This window comes from Amblyomma maculatum, chromosome 1 (assembly GCF_055883805.1).
Source record: "Amblyomma maculatum isolate TAMU_Amacu chromosome 1, ASM5588380v1, whole genome shotgun sequence".
NCBI lineage: Eukaryota > Metazoa > Arthropoda > Arachnida > Ixodida > Ixodidae > Amblyomma > Amblyomma maculatum.
The window spans coordinates 306,422,971-306,449,182 of NC_139344.1; the positions used below are offsets into that span (position 1 = coordinate 306,422,971).

Here is a 26,212-nt window from a genome sequence, read left to right on the forward strand (position 1 = left end):
CTGTAAAGTTCTTGACTTCTTAAACGAACACATCATGCCTAAAAATTTGAAATTGCACTTTAAACACATCAGTTACAATTCATGTTCATTGTTTAGTCTTACAACTTCAAAACGACTCGTTGCTTTTGAGCTCACTTATAGCTCACAATGGTTTTGATTTTCATTCAAGTTTCGTTCAAGAGCATTGCGCTATTAAAAATGTAAAAATGAAACGTTCTTACAAAGCAGTGTCCAAGGACTACTGAACAGCCACCAAATCTTTGACATGAATGATGACAGTCACATTCACGCTTTATATTGTTGTGGTCCCTGCATTTTACAAGTTCTTTTTCTTAATGTATCTTACCTTTTGACAGCTAGATAAAGTGTAAATGTTACGCAGACCCATCTTTTGATCTGAAAGTGATATACTTTTGGCCACTGATGTGTGCGCTATCAGCATTAAAATACTCCAATATTGCAGAGATGCGTTCCCGTACAACGCGGACGGGAAGAGAACTTCGGGTGGCCTCTCATTCACCGATATGTGTGACAGATCAAGTAATATTTATTCCCGATTCGGAGCATGCAATGAGCAATGCAACGTCAAGTGAGTGCTTAGAGCCCGACATAGAGGGAGATTCACCATGGCAATAAGTAGCGAAAGAGCTGCAATGGCCATATGCATGGCACTCTGGTTTGAGTTTTAAAACCGCTGCACATGTCAACAACCTGCTGCGAAGCAAGGACCAAAAGGACGGTTTGGTTTGTAGGCTTTAATGTCCCAAAGCGACTGAGGCTATGAGAGATGCCGTAGTGGAGGACGCCGGAAATTTTGACCACATGGGGTGGTGTCACGTGCACTGACATCGCACAGCACACATGCGCCTTGCTTTACGCCTGCGCCAAAAAGCTGCCGCCGAGGCTGGGATTCGATCCCGCATCCTTGGGCGCAGTACGTGAGCGCCCTAACCAGTGCGCCACCCCGCCGGGGTAGAAGGACAGTATCACACGTTTACCGTTTCTCTAGATTTCAAGTATGAAAGGAAACAGCGAAACTGGCCACGAAAAGACCTTAGGACTGTTTGAATTGCTTATGGCCACTCCAATGCCAATGACCTTTTTGTATTTAGATTCCTGATAACTTGCCTGTGGTTCGCCGTGAACCTAGTCATCGCCAACCGTATGTAGCCACTAAAGTCTGTGGAGGAACAAGAAGCTCTCCAACAGCGAGAATAACGGCTAGTGTTTATACCTCCGAATTATTTTATCAACTCATGACGGACATGCCGTGAGCAGTTGATTAAATAAAAACAAAGGAAGGGTTCGCACTTAGCGTTTCTTGGAATAATACGATGCTATATTGAGATTTTACCCTGCACACTCGAAAGCAAAGAAACAAGACAGAGATCGGTTATGAAGGTCAAGTGGCACGCAAGAAAAATAATCCTACAGGCTTTAGAGTGAGGATTCAAGTTAGTACTAACGCCTCACTTACGACCTAGCGACGAGCCATGAACCCTGCTTTTCAAGGTGAAAACGTTCGTTATCAATAAACGCGCACATGTTCAAGTGATCAATTAGAGCTCTGAAATAATTGTGCTCTTTGAGGCAGATTTATCCAATTATGAAAAACGTTTAAAACCCCACCATGATGGCCTCTTCATTTTGGATGGCTTTTCGGCAGCCGGCCAAGCAAGGAGACAAGTACATCTTCGAGTCCCGGCCACAGATGGGGTTGAAGCTGAGCGGGCAGCCGCACTCGCTGGTGCACTTTGGTGTCAGCGCACTGTGCATAAAAACAATGAGCGCTTCGGGAGTCACTCGTGACGCGCACACTCACAGCTTCTTGTCCACGTCGACGCCCTCATAGTGGAGGTCGGGGCAGTAGGCGAGCAGCAAGAAGAAGCAGAACCACGTTAGCACCGAGACGACGAGGCACATGCGTATGATGTTGGCGCAGCTCAGGTCCAACTTGGAGACCACGTAGCCACCCAGGAAGCAGCCTAGACTGGCACTCGGGACAGCGATCATGCCTGCGGGAGCTCATCGTTTTGGTTCACCCATGAACACGTGCGATGCGCAGTAACTATGACACCCTGTTAGAATATTCAGCATTGAAGGTGTGTGAAGTAGCGGTATTCCTCGAGGGAGGAAACTTAATTTGAGCTTGGTCGAATATTTACGGTAAACCTCCAATGTGGAGATTTCTAACACGAGACTATTTACTCGTCGACATCCACCCAAGCGCTGCAATACGGCTACGAAGGAAAGCTATGCAGCTTTCTCAGAAACTTGGTCCTGGGATCGAACCATCAGCTTTCCGGGGCAGTCGCTCTACCAACTGAGCTAACCAGGACGGTGAGCAGATCAGAAGGTAGTCTGTGCTAGGGTGCATGTGGATGTTATTCCTTATTACAAATCTGCTTCAGTTTGAGGGTTTCCCCTAAATATTCTAGCAACCCCTGCTGAGTTATAGATTATTTCGCTCTCGCTCTACCATCTGATCTTTTGTCCGTCCTGATCACTCTGGGGTTGTGCAGTGATTTACCTGCTATTCACCTTTTGTGCAGTTCCCGTTGGCCGAATTTTGAAGATCGATCATCTGCGCCAACGACCAGACGTATCGCCTGCCCTGCGCGGTCATCCTGGGCTACACACGTGCAACAGCGAGCACCACAAATTTGCCGCGAACAACGCCTACGGTTTTCCTGAAGGGACGTTAGACGGCATGGCGCCTATATAACATCGAACAAGCCTGGGGGGGCCATCCCTCTGGAGCAGACCAGGCAGCCGCAGGGTTGTGCAGCGATTTACCTGCTGTTCAACTTTTGTGCAGGTATATTGGTATTTTAGAGAGTGAATATCTAGCTCCTGGTCTGCTCCAAGTGTGCTCGTTTTTTTTTTGTGTTCCTAGTGTTAAGTGTGTACTTTGCTAAGAAAATGGGTGAAAAGCCACCTACCACTATAAAAGAGTTGGCAAAAGCTTTTGCAGATTTTGAGGCTCAATTCAATGAGAAGGAAGAAAGATTGAAGGAGGCTCTGACAGGTGCAATTGAGAGAGAACTGGGCAGTGTGAAACAGTCTATGGAACTCATAAACGAAAAGTTTGAAGAATTCAAGAGCAAGATGGTAACGCTTAAGAGACCTTGCATCTGTAAAAGGTGAAAATAACCACCTTAAACAGGAGAACAGTCGCCTTACAAAGGAATAGAAGGAGACAAAGAGATATGTAGTTGATCTCCAGTTCTATATCCGGAAGACAAATCTGGAAATAAAGGGCATTCCCTTGACACAAGACGAGAACCTATTTTACACAATGGAGACCACTTGTTCTTCCTTGAAATTTGATGTTAATGAAGCAGACATAGAAGCTGTACACCGTGTCCCAACAAGAGACAAGAGCAAATCTAACATTATTGTGAAATTTGCTTTCTTGAATGTTCGAGATCAGGTCTTGAAAGCAACTAAGAAACGCCGGCTAAACACAGCTATACTGGGCCTGCAGGAAGAGGATCCTATTTTCATTAATGAGCACCTTTGTCCGGCGAATAAACTGCTTCTAGGTAAGGCCTTGGCGGCAAAACGAGAAAATGACTGGAAATTTACCTGGGTGTCCGATGGTAAAATTCTAATGCGGAAAGCAGAAAAAACAAATGTTATTAACGTAACATGATTGGACGACTTAAGCAAAGTTGTCTAATCTGATGGCATACACCATATCTGCGATAGAGCCTCTGACGACTTATTATTCTGCATTGTACCGTACGAAGCATCCACAAGAATTCTGATGTTCTTGTAACTTGCCTGTCACAATTTTCTTTCTGATATGACGTCATCGCTGTCTCAGAAACGTGGTTGCAAGAAGGGTAATCGGTTTTCATACCGAGATACAAAATGCTATCGCTACTTAGGAGCAATTTTACACGTGGTGGTGGCCTTTTTTGTAAAAGTTGGATCTGGCTACTACAGCTCCGTGGTAAAGAAATACAGTAGTGATGGAACTGAAGACCCTTCCTTTAGGCTTATTATTGGCGTGATTTCCCGACCTCCAAGCTCTAATGTGCAGAAATTCATTTTTGAAATGCAAGCAATTCTGATGCCGTATGCGACTACGAATAATCCCATTGTAATCTGCGGCGATTTCAATATTGATCTCTTCTCAGGCGAGTGCAGTGACTATGTCTTTCTGCTCCAATAATTTAATCTAAAAAATGTTATTAACTCTCTGACTCGAATAACGAGTCAATCCACAACTCTCATAGACCATATGTTGTGTAACCTTGACATGAATTTGCAAGCCGGTGTGTGCGATGTTGTTGTTGCCGATCATTGCCCCACGTTTATGTTCCTGCCTGCATGTTACCGTCTAGTCGAAGTCGCCCAAAGCAATCTTCCTGTATTGATTATGTAAGTATTACAACATTATGTATTACAACATAAATATTGAAAATTTTGTTGGTAGCAATGCAATCTACGCGTGTGTATCTTAGGCATGCTGTTCTGAAGAGTAAGGATGCATACTATCGGAGATGGAAGAAAAATAAAGAGTATTACCGCGAGCAGTTTGAGTACTACAGGATTGAGTCAATAGCAATGATTACAAAATCAAGGACTGTATTATGAAAAACCAGTTACGGAAAACAAGCAGGACACAAAACAACTATGGAAAATAGTCAGAAATGTAATTGGGGCTGAACGACAAAATGTCACCTCCACCAATATCTCCCCACGTGTTGGTAATGATTTTAAAAATTAGTTCATCAACGTTCAGTCACTTGCTTCACTTGTACCTATAACTAATAACTTCCTAAATTCAGGACATTTCTGCTGACAATATAAGGTCTGTTGTGAGTAAAATGGCAGTATATAAAGCAGCTGGTCTTGATGGCATACAGACACGGGTACATCCTTGGTCCTTACTTACGTCACTTGTTCGACCATTCCATAGAAGATAATTGTTACCCAGATATACTTAAAATTGCTAAAGTAGTACCTATATATAAAGAAGGAGATCCAAACCAACCGGGTAGTTACAGGCCAATATCTGTACTAAGTATGCTAAACAATCTTTTCGAAAAGCTAGTTGCTCAAAGAGAATAGTATTATTGCACCTGAGCAACATGGTTTTGTGGAAAACAGATCAACTTCCACAGCTGTCATCACAAACCCTTAATTCCGCTATGCATCAAAATAATACTGCTGTTGTTGGGTTCCTAGATATTAATGAGGCATTTGACACGGTCTGTCCTTCCATTTGTTGCAGAAATTATAAAGCTATGGCTTTGCAGAAAGCTCACTCAAAATCTTTCACGGCAATTTATCTTCTCGGAAACAAAGTGTATTTGTTAATGATTTCATGTCAGATGTAAAAAATATCTCTTATGGTGTACCACAGGGCTCTGTTATGGGTGCGATATTGTTTTCACTTTATATAAATGATCTCCCGCAGGCACTTAACTTTTCACAATTAATAATGTATGCTGATGATGCCGCGTTAATAGTTACTGGTGAATCTCGTCCGGCAGTTCAAACAACAGCAATGAGGGAACTCACAATTTTGTCTTCCTGGTTCTTTGAAAACTGCCTAACCCTGAATGTCGCCAAAACTAAGTGCAAGACAACTTACAATTTTAGACTTACTCTAGGTGGCTCATTAATACAACCAGTCTCGTCCTTAAAACACTAAGGAGTACGTTTTGATTGTCATTTACATTGGAAAGAACAAATTAACAACGTATGCAAAAAATTAGCTTTCGGATGCCACACACTCATTAGGACGAGATACTGCTTTCCGTACGATGTATTACACTTCCTGTGCTACTCTTTCTGTCATTCACATACCAGTTACTGTTGTGAATCCTGGGGCCAAACCTATAAAACCTACTTATCTCCTCTATTTCGTCTTCAAAAGCGGGCATTGAGGACGATAACAGCTGATTCTGATCACTCTAGGAACATTTTTGATGCTAATGTGCTCTCGTTCCCATCCTTGCGCAACTATAAAATTTCACTCTTGATAAAAAACATAATAAACACTAACTTTCCCCTTTCGTTAAGCCTTTTTGCCTTACTTTCCCGTAATACAAGACGAGCATCCAATTGTAACTTTAAACTTCCCAAATGTAGCACTGTTTATGGCGAACTCCGCGTAGAGTTCAATGGATCAAAAATATGGAACGAATTGCCGATCGAGGTAAAAGTTGCCAGAAATTATAAAATTACCTGCAAACTGCATTTCAAGTCCAATCAAATTCTGCCTGATACTTTTGTCTTGTGAAATATTGACAGATCATTTCTCTGTGCAAACTGTGTATTGTTTTAGTATTTTTGTATTCCATAGTATTATGCATTCTTTTTATTCTCAGAATCTCCTATATTCCTCTTAGTTTTGTGGTTCGTACCTTGAAAACGTGTCCTAGTGTGCACATTATGATTGACTTTTTCAGCCTTCGGCGCACTGCGACTGAGCTACAAGTAATTCTTGAGCTTTCACAGCTATCTCTCCAAACAGTGTTTGCGCATATTTCCTGTCATCGCAATAAAGTTCCTAATAAAAACTCATTTGATAAAGCGATTGCCCTGGCGATGGTCCCGGGTTCGATCTCCAAAAACGGAACGAATTTTTCTTTAACCAGGAAATTTTCTTTGTAGCCGTCTGGTTTCGCTTATATGTCAGTAATTACTCCCTCGTTATTAGTTTGAATATGCCCAAGCAACAGCTGTTCTGTAACCACGTAACTTTTGACTGGCATAAGCCAAACAAAATAGTGAAGAGTAGAAAAGGTACGCGGGCTGAGCTCCTGGCAATGCGCCAAGGTAAGGTCGAATAAGTGGCATCCCTTAACTGTGACATGTAATGCTCAAAATAAATGTGCGTCACAAATGAAGCCATTTAGGGCTCTCTGTGTGAATCATGGATCACTGCCTTGTCGTGGCGGAGGGGCTTGCGAAACTCGATGAAGTCGTGAGCTCTGCTGTGTAGGGCCACCCAAGATAGACAGGTCACGGCAGAGAGTTCTGACAAAATGTGATTCACTGGAGAAGGTAATGGCAACCCACTCCAGTATTTCCTGCCAAGAAAACCCTATGGCCAGTCACAATACCATTATCGATATGGCGCCGGAAGATGAGCCCCCCAGGTTGGAAGGCGTCCCACATGTTACTGGGGATGAACAAAGGGCGATTCCTAGTAGCTCCAGGACGAATGAAGCGGCTGGGCTAAAGCCAAAAGGACGCTCAGTTGTGGATGTGTCGGGAAGCGACCGGAAAGTCCGATGTTGCAAGGAGATATGTCACATAGCAACATGGAATGTAAGATCTATGACGCAAGGTAAACTGGATATCGTCAAGCGAGAAATGGACAGATTGAACATTGATATCTTGGGTATCAGCGAGCTCAAGTGGACCGGAATGGGAGAATTTAACTCCGGCGACCATTATGTCTTTTATTGTGGGCACGAATCCAAGAGAAGGAATGGGGTCGCTCTCATAGTAAACAGAAGAATGGGCAAAGCAGTGCTAGGGTACAACCCCAAAAACGACCGAATGATTTCACTTCGGATCCAAGGTCACCCTTTCAACATAACAGTTATCCAAGTCTATGCACCGACCACTGCTGCTGAAGAAGCTGACGTTGAGAGATTTTATGCGGACCTACAATGCCTTTTAGACCGCGCCCCATCATCAGACGTCGTTTTTCTCATAGGAGACTGGAATGCTAAGGTCGGGAGTGAAGAAATATCCGGAATTACAGGCAAGTTCGGTCTTGGTGAGCCAAATGAAGCTGGGCAGAGGCTAGTAGAGTTCTGTCAAGAAAACAACCTGACCATAGCGAATACTCATTTTCAACAGCACAAGAGGCGCCTGTACACATGGATTTCACCGGACGGTCTGTACAGGAATCAGATCGATTATATTATTTGCCGGCAGAGATGGAGAAGCGCTATACAAGCAGTAAAAACAAGGCCTGGGGCCGATTGTGGCACCGATCATCAGCTTCTTGTTGCCAAAATTAAGCTTCGATTGAGGAAAACGCAGAAAACTAGAAGGCCTTTCAGGTATGATCTGGATCAGATTCCATTAGAATATGCTGTGGAAGTGAGGAATCGATTTCAAGAATTAGATCTAGAAGACAAAGAGCCCGAAGAGATGTGGACTGATGTTCGTGATATAATACAAGAAGTTGCTACTAAGGTAGTTCCAAAGCAAAAGAAATGCAAAAAAGCAAACTGGTTATCTGAAGAGGCTTTGCAAATAGCTGAGGAAAGGAGGATGGCAAAAGGTATGGGGGAAAGAGAAAGATACAAGGTTCTCAATGCGGATTTTCAGAAAATAGCAAGGAGAGATAAGAATGCCTTCCTGAACATACAGTGTCAAGCAGTTGAGGACAACAGCCAATTAAGAAACACAAGAGCTCTGTATAAGACAATCAAAGATATCAAAGGAAGCTTCTGTGCTAAGCTGGGCGTGATAAAGGACAAACGAGGCAAGGACCTCACTGAAGCCTCAGAGATAAAGAAGAGGTGGCAGGAATACACAGAAGAACTGTACAAGAAGGACCCGGATGTGCAATCCCAACATAGGACGGTTGTGATTACTGATCTCGAGCCGGGCATCCTGAAGAGTGAAGTTGAATGGGCCTTAGCCAGCCTTGCTAAGAACAAAGCAAGCGGAATTGATGGTATTCCAGCTGAGTTGCTTCAAAACCTCAACCACGACGCTGTTAACACACTGCATACATTATGTCAAAAGATTTGGACAACCCTGCAGTGGCCACAGGATTGGAGGAGGTCAGTTTACATCCCCATTCCAAAGAAAGGCAGTGCCAAAGATTGTTCCAACTACCGCACGATCGCGCTTATTTCGCATGCTAGCAAGGTGATGTTAAAAATCCTGCAAGGTAGGCTGCAGCAGTATGTGGATCGGGAGCTTCCGGACGTGCAAGCTGGGTTTCGCAAGGGCAGAGGAACTAGAGACCAAATTGCCAACCTTCGCTGGATCATGGAAAAAGCAAGAGAGTTCCAGAAACCCATTTACTTCTGCTTTATTGATTATGCGAAAGCGTTTGACTGCGTAGATCACAGCAGATTGTGGCAAGCTCTCCGAGAGATGGGAGTTCCAATTCACCTCATCTGTCTCCTCAGGAACCTGTATGAAGGGCAAGAGGCCACAGTCAGAACTGGGCATGGTCTTACTGATTGGTTTCCGATTGAGAAAGGGGTGAGGCAAGGCTGCATACTATCGCCCTGCCTATTTAACCTATATGCAGAGTGCATCATGAGGAAGGCCGGTCTGGACGAGTCTTCAGCTGGAGTGAAGATTGCTGGAAAACGTATCAACAACCTTAGATATGCGGATGATACCACTTTAATGGCAGAAAGTGAAGTGGAACTCAAGAGACTTCTGATGCGCGTACAAGAAGAGAGTGAGAAGTTTGGGCTTAAACTGAACATTAAAAAGACGAAGATCATGGCGTCTTGCCCTATCAAGTCCTGGAGCATCAATGGACAAGAAGTGGAAGCTGTGACAGATTTTCTGTTCTTGGGCGCCAAGATTACCTCGGAAGGAGACTGCAGCCATGAAATTAGGAGACGCCTGCTTCTGGGAAAGAGAGCAATGGTTAGCCTTGACCGCCTAGTAAAGAGCAGAGACATTAGTCTGCCAACCAAGATCCGTATAACCCGTGCTATGGTCTTTCCAGTTGTGATGTATGGATGCGAGAGTTGGACTGTGAAAAAGGCTGACCGCCGAAGAATTGACGCGTTTGAATTGTGGTGCTGGCGAAGACTCTTAAGAGTTCCTTGGACTGCCAGAAGATCAAATCAGTCGATATTGTCGACCATAAACCCTGACTGCTCATTGGAGGGTCAAATTCTAAAGTTAAAGCTCAGCTACTTTGGTCATCTGATGAGAAGAGAGGAGTCGCTGGAGAAAGATTTGATGTTGGGAAAGGTTGAGGGTCGCCGGAGAAGGGGTAGGCAGCGAACGCGATGGTTAGATGGCATTCTCGAGGCATTGCAGATGAAGCTATGTGATGTTAGGAAGATAGTGAGAGACCGGAAAGCGTGGCGTGACATGGTCCATAGGGTCACGAAGAGTCGGACACGACTGAACGCCTGAACTGTGTGAATAAAGCACGAGAATAGAATGTTTATATCCGCTCATGTTGCGCTAGCTATCAAATATAGCTGAAAGAAAGAATGTTCAGAACACATGCAGCCAGCACGAACTAGCCGAAATTTGATATCCAAAGAGGTTTCGCGATGGCAAAAATAGCGCGCATATTTCAGCTCTCGCGGTGGCTGTTTGAATGCGCATCAGGGGAGTAACCTTCCAGCCTCACCCATACTGTATTATTTTAATACCGAGAGATATTTATAACGCTAAAGGTGTCCATTCTTTCTCCACACTATTTCGAATTCGGCGAAAATTCAAAAATATAAAAAAAGATGAAGGACTTGGATTAAAATTTAAAAAAAAAAGAGTATATTCGATTCTTACGGAAGTGGTTGGAAGCAATCCTCAATACTTGGAAATTATTAGGCAACTGGTAAGCGTGTTCAGTGTCTAGAACGAGTGCTTTTGAGCAAAATTCCAAATCATAATTCCTTAGAACAAAGCCAACAAATTATTACTATTTTTTAAAAAACAGCGTTTTTTGAAATTCACTGGTATAAGGGGTGGATTAATCAGAGTGGATGCTCGCGTGGTGGTGAACTTTGGAAGTATTCTTGAAACCGCAGACTTCAGCGCAGTCACTACGGTCGTGACGTGGCGGACACAGTTGCTACAGCTGCGAAACCCCCTGAGGCGTGCGCGATCACATGACATTGACGCCACCTGCAAATGGTAATCGCAGCAGGAACATCAACAAGTACAAGGAAGAGGACATGCAACATTTATATTAACTCGGACAGGAACAACTTGATCACCTGCACTTGAGATTTTCACTCGCTGTCATGATTTTGATATATGCCGCAAGTGATCAATGTGCACATTCTTACTGCTTCATGTTCGATAGCGTACTGCTGAAAAGCCGTCCAAGTCTTAATTTTTTCTGTGGTTTTGGGATATAACTATCTCTTTGATGTACATTTTGTTGATAGCATGTGCAAGAACCAAGTTCAGTTTTCTTTGGTGCTATAATTTTTTGTCTACCATCTGTAGACATACTGAGTGTATTCTTCTACAAGTGCTGTGGCCCTCGCTGAGAGCTGTCATTCTTTGTTGTATACTTTGCTTTTTTGTGTTCTGCTTAAACTCAGTGTGCATTTTATTAGCGCTTCATGCCAATGAAACGCAGGAAGGTACAAAAACGTTCTCCTTCTACCTCCAGAAGTGCCATTCTGAGTAGGACGTGCGTGCACCAATAGTTCACAATTCCCTTTGGTGTTTGTGGCAAGCAGGCATGCGATGTACTACTTTAGTGAGAATATTTGACATACACATACCCTGGTGGATGGGTCTGTAGTTGTTTACCACAGCAGAATCCATTTCGTTACACCTATCTTGTGTGTTACTAGGGTGAAACGTGAGGTGCCCACTGTGTTTTTCCACAAACTGCAGAGTGAAGCGAGCTGTGCTTCTTTGTATTTGGTTGCCTTTATGCTTGTTTTCTATTGCTTCCTTCATACGCTGAATGTAGTTAACAGCAATCAACTAGTTTTCCCAAGCATAATTTGTGCACCTATTTCGTGGTCATTGTCTTTCATTGTTGTATGCACGAAAAATGAGGCCCCCGCCAACTTGTCAACCCATTTTGGCAATTTTAGATTCCACTTTTGCAAAATTTGCCATTTTCACTTTGCACTGTGATTACTAACGCTTTTTGGTGATTTTAAGCAAGATCCCAGATAACCTGTTTAACCTCTGCATCATTTGTGTGGCTCGGCTATCAATTAACATTTTTGTATTCTTCAGTTTTTTTACAAAGGCAACTATTGACTTCTCTGTTTTGCTACTAGGTGATATTGATGTGCATGTGCACCCACTAGCAAAAATTCTTGAAGGTGGCTTCGCAGGGGAAAGAATGCATTCATTTATGTACGAGACAAATTGCTTGACATTTCATGTTACACTATATAACCCATAGTCACAATAATGATGCACAAGCGCAGGAATGAAATAAAAACTTTTTGATAAGATTGTCCTTCATAAATTTTTGACTGCAGCTCTACAAAATGCTTCGCTCCTTTTGTGCATTGCTACATATCTTGTTCCATAAAATATCTCACTCCATGATAGCGTTGTGTGTAGACCTTACATACCCCTATTATGAGGCTGCTATTTGGGCCAGCTGCTTCTTGACACATTCTTGCTGCTGCGACATGCCCTCCGGCACTCACATTATTGTTAAAAAAGGGTTGGTAAAGCACACATATTCATAGCCACTGGAGCATGGCTTCATCACTCGAGATGTTTATCTAATAATTGCAGCTGTGTATAACTGCTTCATTATTTTGTTTTCTGTTAGTTGCTTTTGTAGCCTTATCATCATTGTTCTTTGTGAGCTTTAAATTGAGAATTTTAAGGAAGGGGCATAAATTTTATGCCAGTCACTTTCATTTCATTTATGCAGAAGCACTTTCAAGGACACTTTTGTTTCATCATCACTTTTCAACATTTTGTACCATTGTGCTAGTACTGAGTTGTATAACTATTTGCTCTCATAAGTGACAGCTGCACTAGTTTCACCTACACCTATCCTATTGTCACATTTGTTTTCTACGTTATCTAGTATCCCTATGCTTTCCTATTGTATCAGCTTCAGCAATCCTCTCTGCATTTATCCCTGAGAATGTGTTCCATATTTTGCACATCTGCTATGTGTACTGCCTAAATTGAACACCACAATATATTCTCAAGATTACATTCAAAAGATAACTTCCTGAAGGTACAATCCTATTGAACACACTAGACATCATACTATCCATAAGTGAGCCATTCTTTTTCATGATGTATTGAACAAATTGTGAACAAAGCAATTTCATTTTATCTTGACCACATTCATATGTTGTTTCTGTGGTACAGCCTCTGCCACAGCTGCATCTATAACTTGGCTGTTGGCCCCGTGGTCAAATGTCTTGTGAGTCAGCAGAGTCTAATGTAGCGTAGATGTTCAGCTATTGGCTTCTTGCTTTTTTTTTTTTTGATGCAGCAACATTAAAGCCTCTCTTCTGCACAAAAAAACGACGTTGTGAGTGGAAAATCTTGGGCACATTTCTGACAGGTGACATGGCCGAGTACTCAATGTGACGTCTCTGGCTTCACCTTTGAGATGAATGTGTGAGGTGATAAACCTTGCAGGATCTTTGGGTAATAAGACAGGCAACCCTTAGGCCATGAAAACGCATCCGTACAGCTTGGTTAGAGTGGGCTTTATAGATATCTAGACAAGTGATCTTCCACATAATTGGATAACTTACAGGTGTACGCTACTGATATGTATCATAGAATAAAGACTAGGTGTTAGCAGTAGCAAAGTCGATTCACACGAACGAGAGTCTGCAGACAGGAGCCATAAAAGCTGTTGTGTCATAGCGGTAAATGCTGAGTTTGCGTGTCCCCACAATTGTTTTAGAGCATGAAGTTTTCAGGTGCTGTGCTGGTTTGCCTGATAGCCGTCACATTGAGTGACTTGCTGAAATAATGCTTAAGGCTTGTCTTCCTGAGACAAACACTTCTGCTTTTTGGTAGACTGCATAAAGGGAGTATTCTAGCTATGGAAGGCATTTATGCACCGGTAAACTCATTCTTACACAAACTATAACTACCTTTGCCCTGTCCATAACAGAATCAGGGAATACTTGCTCTGTCCCAGGTGCCGCCTACCATTTAAATGACGTTGAGGTCCATAATCTTTGATACTGGTAATACTGCGGAACGCATAGCATCCCTTGAGTGTAGTTGCAGCCTAGTGGTTTGAGCATTTGGGGATCAATCGTGAGTGGTGTTGGATACTCATTGGTAAAAGAGTGGGTTCTTGCTTTGCTGGTGCAGGGGTTATCTTGGGCCAAACACTTGCAGAATGGGTTTTTGACCCTATCTTGTGTTCCCTTGGTTTGTATAACTAATTTCTCTTCTTTGGTATCCAAGGCCGTGCCACCTTTCAGATATGGCGATGAGCTGTACAAGTACAACAATACTGTAATTACTTGAATGTGGGACAGCCTTTCATTTTAGGCTGTGTATTGTAGAGTGTGGAGGGTTGAAAATAAATTTTGTATTGTTTTGTATATTGTAGTTTTCAGTTTTCTTATAAGCAAGGCTTCATGTCAGGTGCATGTAAAAAAAATGCCAAAAAGTACCGAAAGCAAATGATACACCAATTGTTTGTCAACGACGAGCTGTTTAAAGCTACAGGGAATGTGTTATGTGAGTAGCAGGTCTCTTAAAGTGTGCATGTTTTGCCAAAATAAAGGACAGAGGCTATGCTGCAACCTGTTGGAAAAATCATGCATACACGACACACTAGCTGCAAATGATAGGCTCGATTAAACAAGCCATCACGTTTAGTTTTCCAGTGATATGCAATCAGAATATCGAGAAAGTAAATTCCATGCTTTATTCCCATATTTATGCCCGTATTCAGGTGAGGTTCATTTGAGCATGTTTTTGAGTCAGAGTGCAGAGAGTGGATGTTAGACAGTTGCACGTTGGACATTATGCATTGCTGGAAGAGCACACAGGGGATGGCAAAGCCAATACAAATCATACAGTATTATCGCCTGGCATTAATGAACCTTTGCCAAAAAATCCAGAACACCACCCGATTGCATTGCTGTCTCTCTTAAAAATAATGTGCAGCAGGCCACATCAGCCTTGCAATTCATGCCTCTTTTTGTGTAATATTGTCCCTGTGCATGCTTCTGTTTTTCTTTTTTGTTGCTGTTACTTTTTACTTGCGGTGTCCTTAAAGTCACGCTTGTTTTCCCCTTTGGCTCCCTTGCTTCACTCAAAGACAGGTTCGGGCTTTGTGTAGCATGTGCACTGGTTAATGTGTGCATGAATGCTACATTCAGTGACAATTGCTTCAAGAAAATGGTTTCCATACTGCATCTAGCTCATTGTAATTAGGCATCATATATAATATTCACTCTTCATATCTGTTCCTTCACTTCCTGAGCGTCAAATAGTATATGTGAAGGCATTTCTCTAGCCGACCTCTCCATCCTTCTCTCCTCTGAGGAATCTTGCTGCACTGAAAGAAAGTGCTGGATGCTATTGCAAGTGCAAAACTGGTAAACAGTAGCAAACGAACTAGGCTGTACCTAACAAATTTTGTGTCACTTGTGACATTGTGGTTTGATGTGTACCTGCATCAGACGAGCAGTGTTGCTACTTTTCTAAAATGTGTTTTTATGCAACATGCTCTGAAACCAATGAGAATAATACCGACATTATTTTTTTTATTTTAACGAGGTAATTAATACATCTGTCACAACATAGTGACACTCTGCATGCAATGAAATGTGCATACAGCGTGCTATGTCTGATTCCTGAGGGCACATTAAATGCTATCAGCTTGAAAGCTAACCTGTTGCTGTCAGTGGGTATCTGGCTACACTTTTTATTGCATTTTCATTGCTGCCAGAAAGTCTTATCTGCTTATTTTTGTGATTAAATTCGCAGTGACGTTTCCGGTGCGGCTGCGTGAAAACGTCCCCGCCGCGATGGCTCAATAATGATTATAGACGCTCGGCTCTCTGATCCGCAGTATGTGCGTTGCCCAGCCACGACGATCGCATTTCGACGGAATTAACACGCTAAAGGTGGTCCGATGTCAGCGCAGGCTAAGATCGCTAGATATATGGCCTAATCGAGCTCTCCACTATGCGTGTTTTCACTACGCCGCCCCACCGGGCCGACATCCGCACGCTACGCCACTGAAGTCAACACGTAGCCGTAGTAGACTTGCTAACATGATGGAAACGGTGGGCTGCGCCGCAGGCAGTTTCCAACGACAGTGATACCTTGACAATGCCAGCGTTGTCGTCGGACAGGTGTGTCTCTTCTATAGTGGCAACTGCAGCCCGAAAATCTGCTGGGCGCTTCCTTCTCAGTATTCGTAAACAAATTCTTTATACCCACTAGCTGAGAAGTGAATGTGCAAAGCTCGATCCTGATATGTACTCGCCGATTTCTCTGCGCGACTAAGTCCATAAATGAAACTTACGCACAGCTAGCCACATGCACGCATCTCAAGTAATGCCGCTGTCACACGGGCATTTCGAAGGCCCTCGAACGGATTGTATATCGACTCGAAGGCCTTCGAACGCTGCCACACGGGTGTTTTTAATGGCCATTGATCGATAGTCTATCGAGTCAACGGAACAGCTAAGAACTCTATCGAGATTTCGAAGGCCATCGAACGTCGCGCGAGGTTGCTAGCGTTGACCCACGCGCACCCTCGCGCACAACGCGTTTACGATACCAAAACATTAAAAAGCGTTATTTCATATCTTTAATTTACTCGGTAAAATATTAGTGTGCGTAATAATTTAAAAATAGCATCGTTCTATTTTCGGCGCATTATATTTGTGCTCTCTACCACTGTAACCTGCGCGCCAAGAAAAGCAAACACAATGAGAAGCACAGCCATTTTGGTGTAGTCCTCGGACCACGGTGCACGGTTGTCGATCGTTTGCAATAATATTTTTCTGCCTTTCTTTTGTTAAATTTTACAATTTCATTTAAAGCGTTTTCTTTTTTAATTGAACCAGCGGTTATAAGGTGTTTTCTTTTTGTCCCCCCTTTTCTCTACGTGCCTTTTTTTTTTTTTACATGACGTCTGAACAAGATAAACAACGTGCTTCCGTCGCGCCGGCGCCGCGGCACTTGTGGAGTGAGCGCGAAACGTATTTGCTGATAGATATGTGGGAAGATCGCTTCAACGACCTCCGTCGTCAGAAAAGGAACGGGGGGATTTACGAAGATATTATTGCAGCCCTGCGGAATTACGGCTTCTTCAGGACGCGCGCCCAGGTCCACAATAAGATAGAGAATTTAGGCCAAACATACCGGTAAGTGACTTTTTTTTGTGCACGGGGTTTATATTCATGGTGTCCGTCGCATTAAAATGTTGGCGCAGAGCCTTTGCAACTTCGTTAAAACTGCAAGCTGGACTAGTTGGTAATTTCTTCGAATAATTTTGTTAGCGTTAAGTGTCCCTTGTGTATCGTGTTCTTTGTGTCCGTGTTTTTACCTCTAACAAAATGATTCCACAAGCCTCTGCAAGTTTGTAAACATCACCTGCTGAAGTGGTCAAAGCCAGCATAGTTTTGCATGCACTAGGCTAGAAAAGCGCAAAATCACGTTTTTTTTGTTTTTTTTTTTTCATTCCACTTTCCTGTATTCTCTTTTCTGAACAGTTCACTGCCTACACTTTTCAGGCAGTGGCTGAGGAAGCGAACGACGGGCTCGGGAGCTGTCCCCTGGGAATTCTTCTGGAGAATTCATGGATTTCTGGGGACGCTCCCTCTCAATGACCCGACTACGGCGCAGGAAAGCGACGTGACAGTTGAGGAAGTAAGCGGTAGTATTTATTGCAGCTTTTAGCAGTGGTATTTGTTGCACAGCGCGCTTTTCTTTATTAGTGTTCTTCCAGTAGGGAGCATTCCAGTGCTTGTTATGAAGTTAATGCCCAGAAATGGGTTGAAATCGCAGTCAGCATTCATATTGCTGAAAACAGGAGCTCATGCACCGTCTGCGTTTGTGCCGGGATGCCTGTACAAGAAGTTTATTTCAGTACACTGCCCGTTCCACAATGTCATAGGAAAACAGCACAACAGGAGTAAACTAAACAAAGCGGTGTTTATTTCAGCATAGCCATGTCATTAAGGGCAGTTGCATGTACTTCTTCTAAGTACATAAATGAATATAGGCTACCCATTATCAAACACTAGCTAATGTCCATTGAAATGTAAGAATGTAGTAGTTTGTGTGCGTTTAAAGTTTTTCTCTTTAGACGGTCTGCCAGTAATATTGTGCTTGTTTTGTATTTCGACCCATCAGTAGCCGTAAAAGTTATGGGTCTAACAGACTATGTGTACTTGTTCTTAGAACAAATATAGAAAAAAATAGAAATGTGGAGCTTTGTGAAAAGAATCTTTTGCTATCTATTCAGTTCTTCTCCTGCCTAATGTTCTTATGACTGTCATGCAGATAATTCTGCAAATGGAAAGAGGGGAAGATCCCAGCACATTGAAGGAGATCCCAGCACCCCTGCCTAGCACGGACGATGACCTGCGTTGCAGCAGCCCTGGTGCAGAGGACTTCGAGGTGGCACCACCCCCTACGTCAGGTGCCACACCGCCTGCGCCATGTGCCACACAGCCTACACCATGTGCCACATCGCCTACGCCACCACAGTCGTGTGCCGCACCACCACACCCTACGCCTCTGGCAAGGAAGAGAAAGCAGCAGGGAAACTGTCAAGCAGAAGCTCAAGCTGCGCAACTGCAAGAGCAAAAGGTTCTGCGAGAACAGTTGCTTGCAGCTCGCGCAAAATAATATGAGCACAGGGAGCGACAGATCGCTCTGCAAGTTGAACTCATTAATATACTGAAAAATTACTTTCAGAAATAAAATAAAATACTGCTAACAATTTGTGCTACTTCTGTGCTGAGCACAACAGCATGACCTTAGTGTGCTCCAGAAAAGACGCCAGCAATCAGACCTCTATATTGGCTGAAAGCTCGTTCGTAAGAATGTAGGCACATGCTTTGATGAAGCATTTGCCTGCTCCAGAATATGCACAATACACACACATTCCAGTGCTGCTTATGATGCATGGTGCACATCTTTGACATGGTGCTTTTAGCCCATTTAAATTTTTGCCTGTTGCTACGAATGCGTCTTGAAAAAATACTATACTCCGTTTCACAAGCTCTTTGCAGCACTACGAAAGCTAAGAGCAATCTGGGCCAATGAGGGTGGTGCGCATTGCATGGCTATGCTCATAATCTTTTGTGCTGCCGTCAGCGATAGGCACGCAGGAACACAGCCACGCAATGTGTGCTATCCTTATTGGCCCAGGTCGCTCTTAGCTTTCGTAATGCTGCAAACAGCTTGTGAAACGACGTATAAGTATAGCAGCTTCACCATTTTCTATTGTGTGTAGAAATGGCGATGCAGTGGAAATTACAGCAATGCTATGCAAGCTGTTTCTTCACTACGTTAGGTGATGTCACCACGGCCTCAAACATTGATTTTGCACTGAAATATTCAATGCAGTCTGTTATTACAGACATGCAAGAGAAGGTACTGCCATGCTCTGGTACATTATGTCCTATTGCAGTAGAAAGTAGTTGTGTTCTGACTTTACAGGGAGTTTGGAGGTAATCTGACTGTCTAGATGTGTGTATTGTAAATAATGACACACTATAGAGGGGGAACTGGTTCCGGAGGGGTCTGCACTGTTGCTTTGCCAAGGCACACACTTGGTGGTCCTGAAAAGGACCGTTTTTGTGTCTTCCTGACAAACTCGGCACATCCTTGTTGTGGTACACTGCAGTGTACACTTAGCCGCAGCAGCCATGTGAAATCATCTGTGCTTGAAGAATTCGACGAGTGCTGTCTTGACCTCGCTGCCGGTGCTCTCTTCTACGTCCGTGTTGTGCTGCGGCTGCTGGAGGCCATCATTGGCGTAAGGAAATACAAAACTGCGCAAAAAAGACGGGACAAGAAGAACAGAGAAGCACACACGAAGCGCTTCGTGTGTGCCTCTCTGTTCTTCTTGTCCCGTCTTTTTTGCGCAGTTTTGTATTTCCTTACAACATGAACCGACTAGCCCAACATCACATTTTACTTCAGGCCATCATTGGAGTTCTCCACTTCTGTGAGCCACTGCTGCAGCACGGCATCTCCAAGCTCCTCGCAAACGTTATTCAAAATGAAGCACGCACGAACAGCCAGCCGTGAATTGTCGATTGTGCATTCCATGCGCTTCATAATGAAGCGGAACCGGGCTTTCAGTCTGCCAAAGGCGTTTTCAACCACTCGCCTTGCCTTTGACAAGCGATAGTTGAACTGCCTTTGTTCGGCACTCATATGGGCCCGGTGGCTGAATGGTTTCAGCAAGTTGGCAGTCAGCGGAAATGCCTGGTCACATAATATGACCGGAGGCACTGCAGTGCTACCCATCATGGTGACTGGCTGCCGGAACAGAGAGCTGTTCACAGCTTGCTCAAGCTTTGGCCCACTGTACACATGGGAGTCATGGCAGTGGCCTGGGGATCCTATTTTAATGTAAAGGAACCTGTAGCGGTGGTCCACAAGTGCAAGCAGGATGATGCTATACCTGTAATAAACATTTATAAGGTTAATTTCTCATTCCCAAGCAGTCAGTACATAACAAAAACAATTTGGCAATGCTTGCCATAAGCTTTTGTTTGCTCTTACATGAATCATTTGCATGCATGAGGGGCCAATACGCTGCCGACCCTGGCGCTCAAAGTGTGACATCCGGTAGCACAGTTTTAATTGCATGTAGACGTATACCGATTACCATTATAGGAAACCTGCACTGGCTAGGCAGCGCTGCATTTGTTCCACAGTGCGCCTAAAAAAATGTTGCAGTTAGCCGCTTGGTTCGCGATAAACGACCGAGCATATTGATCCCTGTTATAGATATGCATGTGACAGATAACGTTCTTGCCTAAGCGCTCTCGATGTAGCCCAGTTATCTGGCAAGCCATGCAAAGCTTCGCCACAGCGTGCAATCTGATCCCTGTAAGCTCATGCAGGTGGTGTGAAAACGCCCTACGAAAGCGCCTTAAAAGTATTTGCTCTTTTCGCTAGAGTATGTGTTACGGCGCGGCGATCGACACAGCAAACTTCATTGCAGGGTGCCTATACAGCAGATTGAGAGCTTACCATCCTTTGTAATTCCGGTAGTCGGCGGCGTTTTCCGTGGGAGGCGACACTGGAAAATGGCAGCCGTCCAACGCATCAACTGCCTGCGGGAATTGGCACGCAGCGTAGAATTCCCTGATGTGCTCAGGCATCGTGTTGCGCGTCGGCATCTTTATCCACTGTTTTTCCATCAGTTCCACCACGGCCTCGCAAAACTCGCGGTAAGCTTCATTGACGGTCGAGCGTCCGACGGCGAAAAGCTCGGCGATACTGCGTTCTCCGCCTGAAGAACACAGCCGGTATAACCCGATGGCGACCCGCTTGTCAGCAGGGATGGCTTCCCTCATGTTCGTGTCTTGCCGCTCCAGCAGCGGTCGCACCGTTTCGACAATGTATCGAAACGTTGACGGCGTGACTCGAAACGCGCACTTGAAGTACCTTTCGCCGAGTTGCGGCAGCGTCTCCTCAAACCACCTAGTGCTCCGATTGAAAGCCCATCTTTCACAGTTGACGGTTGTGCCGCATGAAAATGCGGCCGCGTTTAGTCCAGTCAGCAGCAGCAGCTCTTCTTCGATGGCATCTGCCTCAGCTTTTGACGCCTCGATGTCAGCGTCAAGCTGGGAGATGGCAGCGAGCAGAACCATGACCCTGGTCTTTGCATCCGTCACTTCGTCACTCATGGCGATAAACGTGCACAAACACACAAGATCGATAGGGAGATGGCCTGGATTGCAACCTGTATGAACACAGCAGCAACACAGAAAGCAACCTACGCCGCAGAAAACCTACAAGCAAATGACCGCGATATCAGCAATATCAGTGTTGCGAGAGCATTACAACACTGCGACAATTCCTATGAACGTCAACGCGTTTACAAAAATAACACACAGTTGTCCTTTAATAACAACTGAAAATCTGCTGTGGCTTAAAAAAAGGTAACATTTATATTGTATTTTGCATTTATAGAAAGACTTCAGTTCTTTAAGCAAAATCGAAAGCAACGATAGTGACGCCACGAAAGTTTGACGGCAAACACCAGAACTATTTCAATAGCCTTCGAGTTTTGACGTGTAGCAGCGGCACAACTCCTTCGAGTTCGATCGCGATTGAAATCTCGAAGGCTATCGACCCAATCGCCTTTGAAAATGACCGTGTGACTGGGGTATAAGGCATCGCTCACACTTGACGACCGGCTGTTTGTGGGGTTTGCGTCGAGTACCGCCGTTCGCTCAGCCTAGCTGCTGCTGGACGTCCGACAGCGTGTGTACTATGATGCACTGTGGTCGCAACGACCGTAACTATAATAGTACAGTACAGCCGCAACGTATACGTAAGTATCTCACTATCTCCTCAGCCTTGCCCTGCCGCGCGACGCGTATATGCAGCGTAAACACTGTTCGCACCGACCCTTCAGCTTCTCGGCATCGCAGCGTTGGCATTTTTGTAACCGGCGCCAAGTAGCAGACGACGGCGTTATTTTTTGTAAATATTTTCCTTGTTTTTTAAATTTCGTCATCAATTTCTGTTTATACGCGTTTTAGCGCAGCCTTAATTTTCACGTCACGGGTACGTCACAACATGGCCGAAAAGGCGAATATCGAGTATCGGGCCCCGGGTCCTCACCGGAGAGAAGAGGCGAACAGAAGAAGCGAGGGTTCCAGCAGGAAGTAAACAAACCGTCTGCTCGATGACGTGTTCATGGGCGGAATATTGTCCCCGGCCTGTAACCTTTTTTTTTCGCTTTCGTTCGTGTTAGTTCGGAAGGAAAATTCAGGAGTCATTTTCATTCGCCGCTTGCTCTATTTCTGCTCAAGCTAGTTCATTTTTTTTTTTCCGTGAGGGAGATAGATCATCCAATATCTACCAGCATTTCAGCTTTTCTTACCCTCAATGCCCCCCCCCCCCCCATTTTTTTTTCAGTGGGCCTTGAAGGAGTAGGGTTCACAAATTCAGAAATTCACTTTAATATGGTGACCATTTGGGCTAGTTTGTCGAATCTAACATATTTAACCGATGAAAGACACAGAAACACAAGAAAAGTGCACGGGACAGCCCTTGAAAATTCAACTTAGTGTTTGCTGAATTCTGTTAAATTTCATATTATGCGATATCAAAAGCTTCCTGAGTGCCTATAAAGTCGTTTTCTGCTTGTTTGAGGGATCGATTACCGCTTAAAACGAATTAAGTTCGCTGTTTCTAGCAAATAATTGTTAAATCGCGAGTGACGGTTTACTTTTTCTCTATCCTATCATTTCTTTTTTTGTGAGGCGCAATGGGGTGTTCAAACCAGTTCTTAATTATGTTATTTTCTTTCTCGATTGTGACAAAAATTATCAGTAATAAATATCTGGAGATTTTCCTATTGTGCACTCTAGTAGTATCATACGTAAAACGCCTTGCAAAAAAAAATATATTTTTGGGGCATTTAAAAAAAAATTAAAGATGGCTTAGCTCTGCTATGCCTGGATATACGTAGCAAAAAGCAGTGACTACCTCGGGATCAGAAGAACCTAATTTCTCCAGTCTTCTGCGCTGTTCGCCAGCAGCTAAACTCTTCTTGGTTTCCATGTCGAGCACGTCTATGTTCACTGACGTTCTATAATTCGTTTACAGGAAAGGAATCTGTCACTCGCGGAAGCACGGCGTTGGAGCACACTTGTTCCCGCTTGGTCCTCATAGCTGACAGCAGATTAGTGACGTCACATCCTTGACGTCACCCTAATTCAGTGACAACTATTTTAGACTTTGGTACTTTCAAATTGCGTGCCAGTCGCAGTATCTGTCACACGCGGAATCATGTTATCATCTTCATGGTAGACAAGTGGATTATGAAGAGCGTTTCACGACCCGGGTCGTGGGTAAACTCTCCTTGGTTTCCGGTACCACAACAGGTTTGGCCGTAATTCTCACCGGAGCAGTTTTCTTCCCAAACATGGCTCGCTTGGTTTTGGGAAGAAAACTGCTCCGGTGAGAAATACGGCCAAACCTGTTGTGGTACCGTATATGCATAAGGTTGCGCACCACGTGAAGAAAGTGGCGAACAGGCATGACTTGCCGGTGGTGTTCTCCGCTCCGAAGAAAATGGCGGAGCTTTGCTCACGCATTTCGCGTGTTGAAAATCGAGCGGTTGTGAGAAAAAACATTCTAAGCGGTTTGTCGACTGCTGCATGGGGGTCGTATATGAGATCCCGCTGACCTGTGGGAAGCCCTACATTGGCGAGACCGGGCGCTGTATTAATGATCGAGCAGGGGATCATTTGCGGGCTTTAAGGAGTGGAGGGACAAATTTGGCAGCGCATTGCGCAAACTGCACTGCGTGCGAGCCGCGACTGGCTGACATTAAGATTCTGGGCAGAGGCCGTGATAAGACAGCGCGTGAGCTTTTGGAGGCATTCCATATCGGGAAAGGGGGAGATAGGTGTGTCAGCGATACGTCGGGGCGGCTCTGGAAGGCAGAGATCAGTGTCCTTGATCGGGTTTTGTGATATTCCTTGATCATGTTTTGTAATATTCCTTATATTTTTTCTCTGTCTTTATGTGATTGTTATGTACTGCGCATGACCCCTTTTCAGCATATATTTGCTGTTATTGCTGCAAATAAACCAGATGTGAGTTAGCGCGTGTCCTGTGTCTTCTTCTCTTGTGTGTGTCTTCCCGTGCGCTTTATCTTCAGTCAAGTTACAATGCACCATCTAGCCCAACTTCAAGTTTTGTTCAACATGTGTATTTGCTTGATGTAGCAAATGGCAGAGGAGAGAGTTTATCTGATGACCAAGCATACTGGCGTGTAAATTTCACTCCTTTGTTTCCTGGGCCCCTATTGTGATAAACTAATGTCGAATGATATAGAGGATCAAAAGGAATACAACTACACACAGCAATAGTCTCTATCTCCTGAGGGTGTTTTGCAGTATAGTTTGTACAGAAAGTGGTTGGAAACCTGTTAGCATATTTTGAGGAAAAAGAGGCATCTGACTGAAGAGAGATGTGTGTGATGCTAGCACAAAGCGTGTGAAATTGGCAGAGAAATTTTGAGCATGTATATTTCTTTTCTAGGTGACACCATGATAAATTTGATATGGCCGCTACATCAAACACACAATGTCGTTGCCATCGGAAACCAAGTGTTTCTGTGTCAAGGGTTTGCAATAAATGAAAGTATGAATTTGCATCTGTTTCTTTCACTACTCTCACTTTTCACGAAATATTACTCGCATGTGAACAGTGAGTAAAATACACATTATTATTGGACACTTGAAATATAGTTAGTATAACACAAGATATTAATACTTTGTATGAACACGATTCTTTAAAATACCGGTGGCCAATTATCGGAACACAGTCGTTACAGTGTCCATATACGCTATCAATAGGCTAATCATAGGAGGTATAAATACGTTCTATGTAAATACATTCTATTCAATCACGGTGGCCAATTGTCGGAAGGGAGGTCATACATAGATCATACGTGTTCTAAAGACTTTCTTTTGATGGTCGATAGCTTCTATGATCATATTGTCTAAAGACATCACATAAAGTGATCATAGACATTTTTGTAAGGGCAAGTAAAGAATGTGGGGCCGAAACGTCTGCGCTTGACCTGAAGCTACAGAACTGGTGTACAAACTTCCTCCTTGCAGCTACCAAGAATTCGAGCACGCGACCAGCTGCAGAAAGAGGTCGCGTGCATTTCCTTAACTTCACGAAGGCTATATTAAAAAAAAAGACAAAAAAAAAACCAGAGATGTCTGTCTCCGCAAAGTGGGGTTCGGACACTTGGGCCTCTGCGGGCAGGGGAATTGCTTTTTTCTTGGAAGCGTATTCGCACATTCTGAGATTCCCTGCTGAACGCATGGTAAAGGGGCTTATCCTCGGGTCTTGGTTTACTCTTTTTTTCGCTTTAAAACCCAGCTACGTCCGTCACAGGCACCAGAACAAAGAGCACCATACTGTCGCTTTTGTCTTCCCTGCATCGCCATTCGTTTTGTCAGTTCTTTGTGACTGACATGGCTGCCTGACTTGGCCTTCCCGATGACATATTGATGTATGACACCAAAAGTCAGGACAAATGCGCGAAGGGAACGAAGGGTGCAGCATTCGAGTGCTTTAAGTAGGCACGATTTACTGCCCAGATTTTATGGGTGGAGAGGGGCGCTTCATGTACACATACGGAGAAACGAAATAGGACATGGGGCTGAATCGTGCTTTTGGGAGCAGCGAACGTGCAGTGTGTATATTTAGATCCTCTAAAGAAGCATTCTAAGCTACACACGCCTGCCCTCCTTGCTCATAGCGTAGCGCAGGCGGCGCACTAAATTTGAGACTAAGAAGAAAACTCTCGTCTGTGCAGTGGATAAATAAACATATACATATATTA

The 26,212-nt window shown here is 44.0% G+C and overlaps 3 protein-coding genes across 3 annotated transcripts in view; 1 reads left to right on the forward strand and 2 right to left on the reverse strand.

The window, feature by feature from the left end:
• Positions 1-26,212, reverse strand: part of LOC146206999 (solute carrier organic anion transporter family member 4A1-like) — a 356,838-nt gene that overhangs the window by 111,619 nt on the left and 219,007 nt on the right. The window contains exons 9-10 of the mRNA XM_084576032.1: positions 1,823-2,015; positions 1,630-1,768 (exon numbers count right to left, since the gene is read on the reverse strand). Of these exons, the coding sequence (XP_084432158.1) occupies positions 1,630-1,768; positions 1,823-2,015 (332 nt within the window). The remainder of the gene's footprint in view (positions 1-1,629; positions 1,769-1,822; positions 2,016-26,212) is intronic.
• Positions 16,946-18,526, forward strand: LOC146207000 (uncharacterized). The gene is made up of 3 exons (XM_084587080.1): positions 16,946-17,003; positions 17,373-17,508; positions 18,145-18,526. Exon 3 carries the CDS (start codon positions 18,157-18,159, stop codon positions 18,490-18,492), a length of 336 nt encoding a protein of 111 aa, XP_084443206.1. The 5' UTR covers positions 16,946-17,003; positions 17,373-17,508; positions 18,145-18,156; the 3' UTR covers positions 18,493-18,526.
• LOC146207001 (uncharacterized) lies at positions 19,526-21,182 on the reverse strand. Its single transcript, XM_084587579.1, has 3 exons — positions 20,857-21,182; positions 19,790-20,281; positions 19,526-19,643 (listed from the first exon to the last, which is right to left on the reverse strand). The coding sequence occupies exons 1-3, from the start codon at positions 21,180-21,182 to the stop codon at positions 19,526-19,528; spliced, it is 936 nt and encodes a 311-aa protein (XP_084443705.1).

Coding starts and splice junctions, on each gene's coding strand:
- LOC146207000 (XM_084587080.1), top strand. CDS start 18,157: ATGGAAAGAGGGGAAGATCCCAGCACATTGAAGGAGATCCCAGCACCC.
- LOC146207001 (XM_084587579.1), bottom strand. CDS start 21,182: ATGAGGGAAGCCATCCCTGCTGACAAGCGGGTCGCCATCGGGTTATAC. Junction 20,282..20,856: donor TACCGGAATTACAAAGGATG/GTAAGCTCTCAA, acceptor TGTTTATTACAG/GTATAGCATCATCCTGCTTG. Junction 19,644..19,789: donor AACTCCAATGATGGCCTGAA/GTAAAATGTGAT, acceptor TTTTTTGCGCAG/TTTTGTATTTCCTTACGCCA.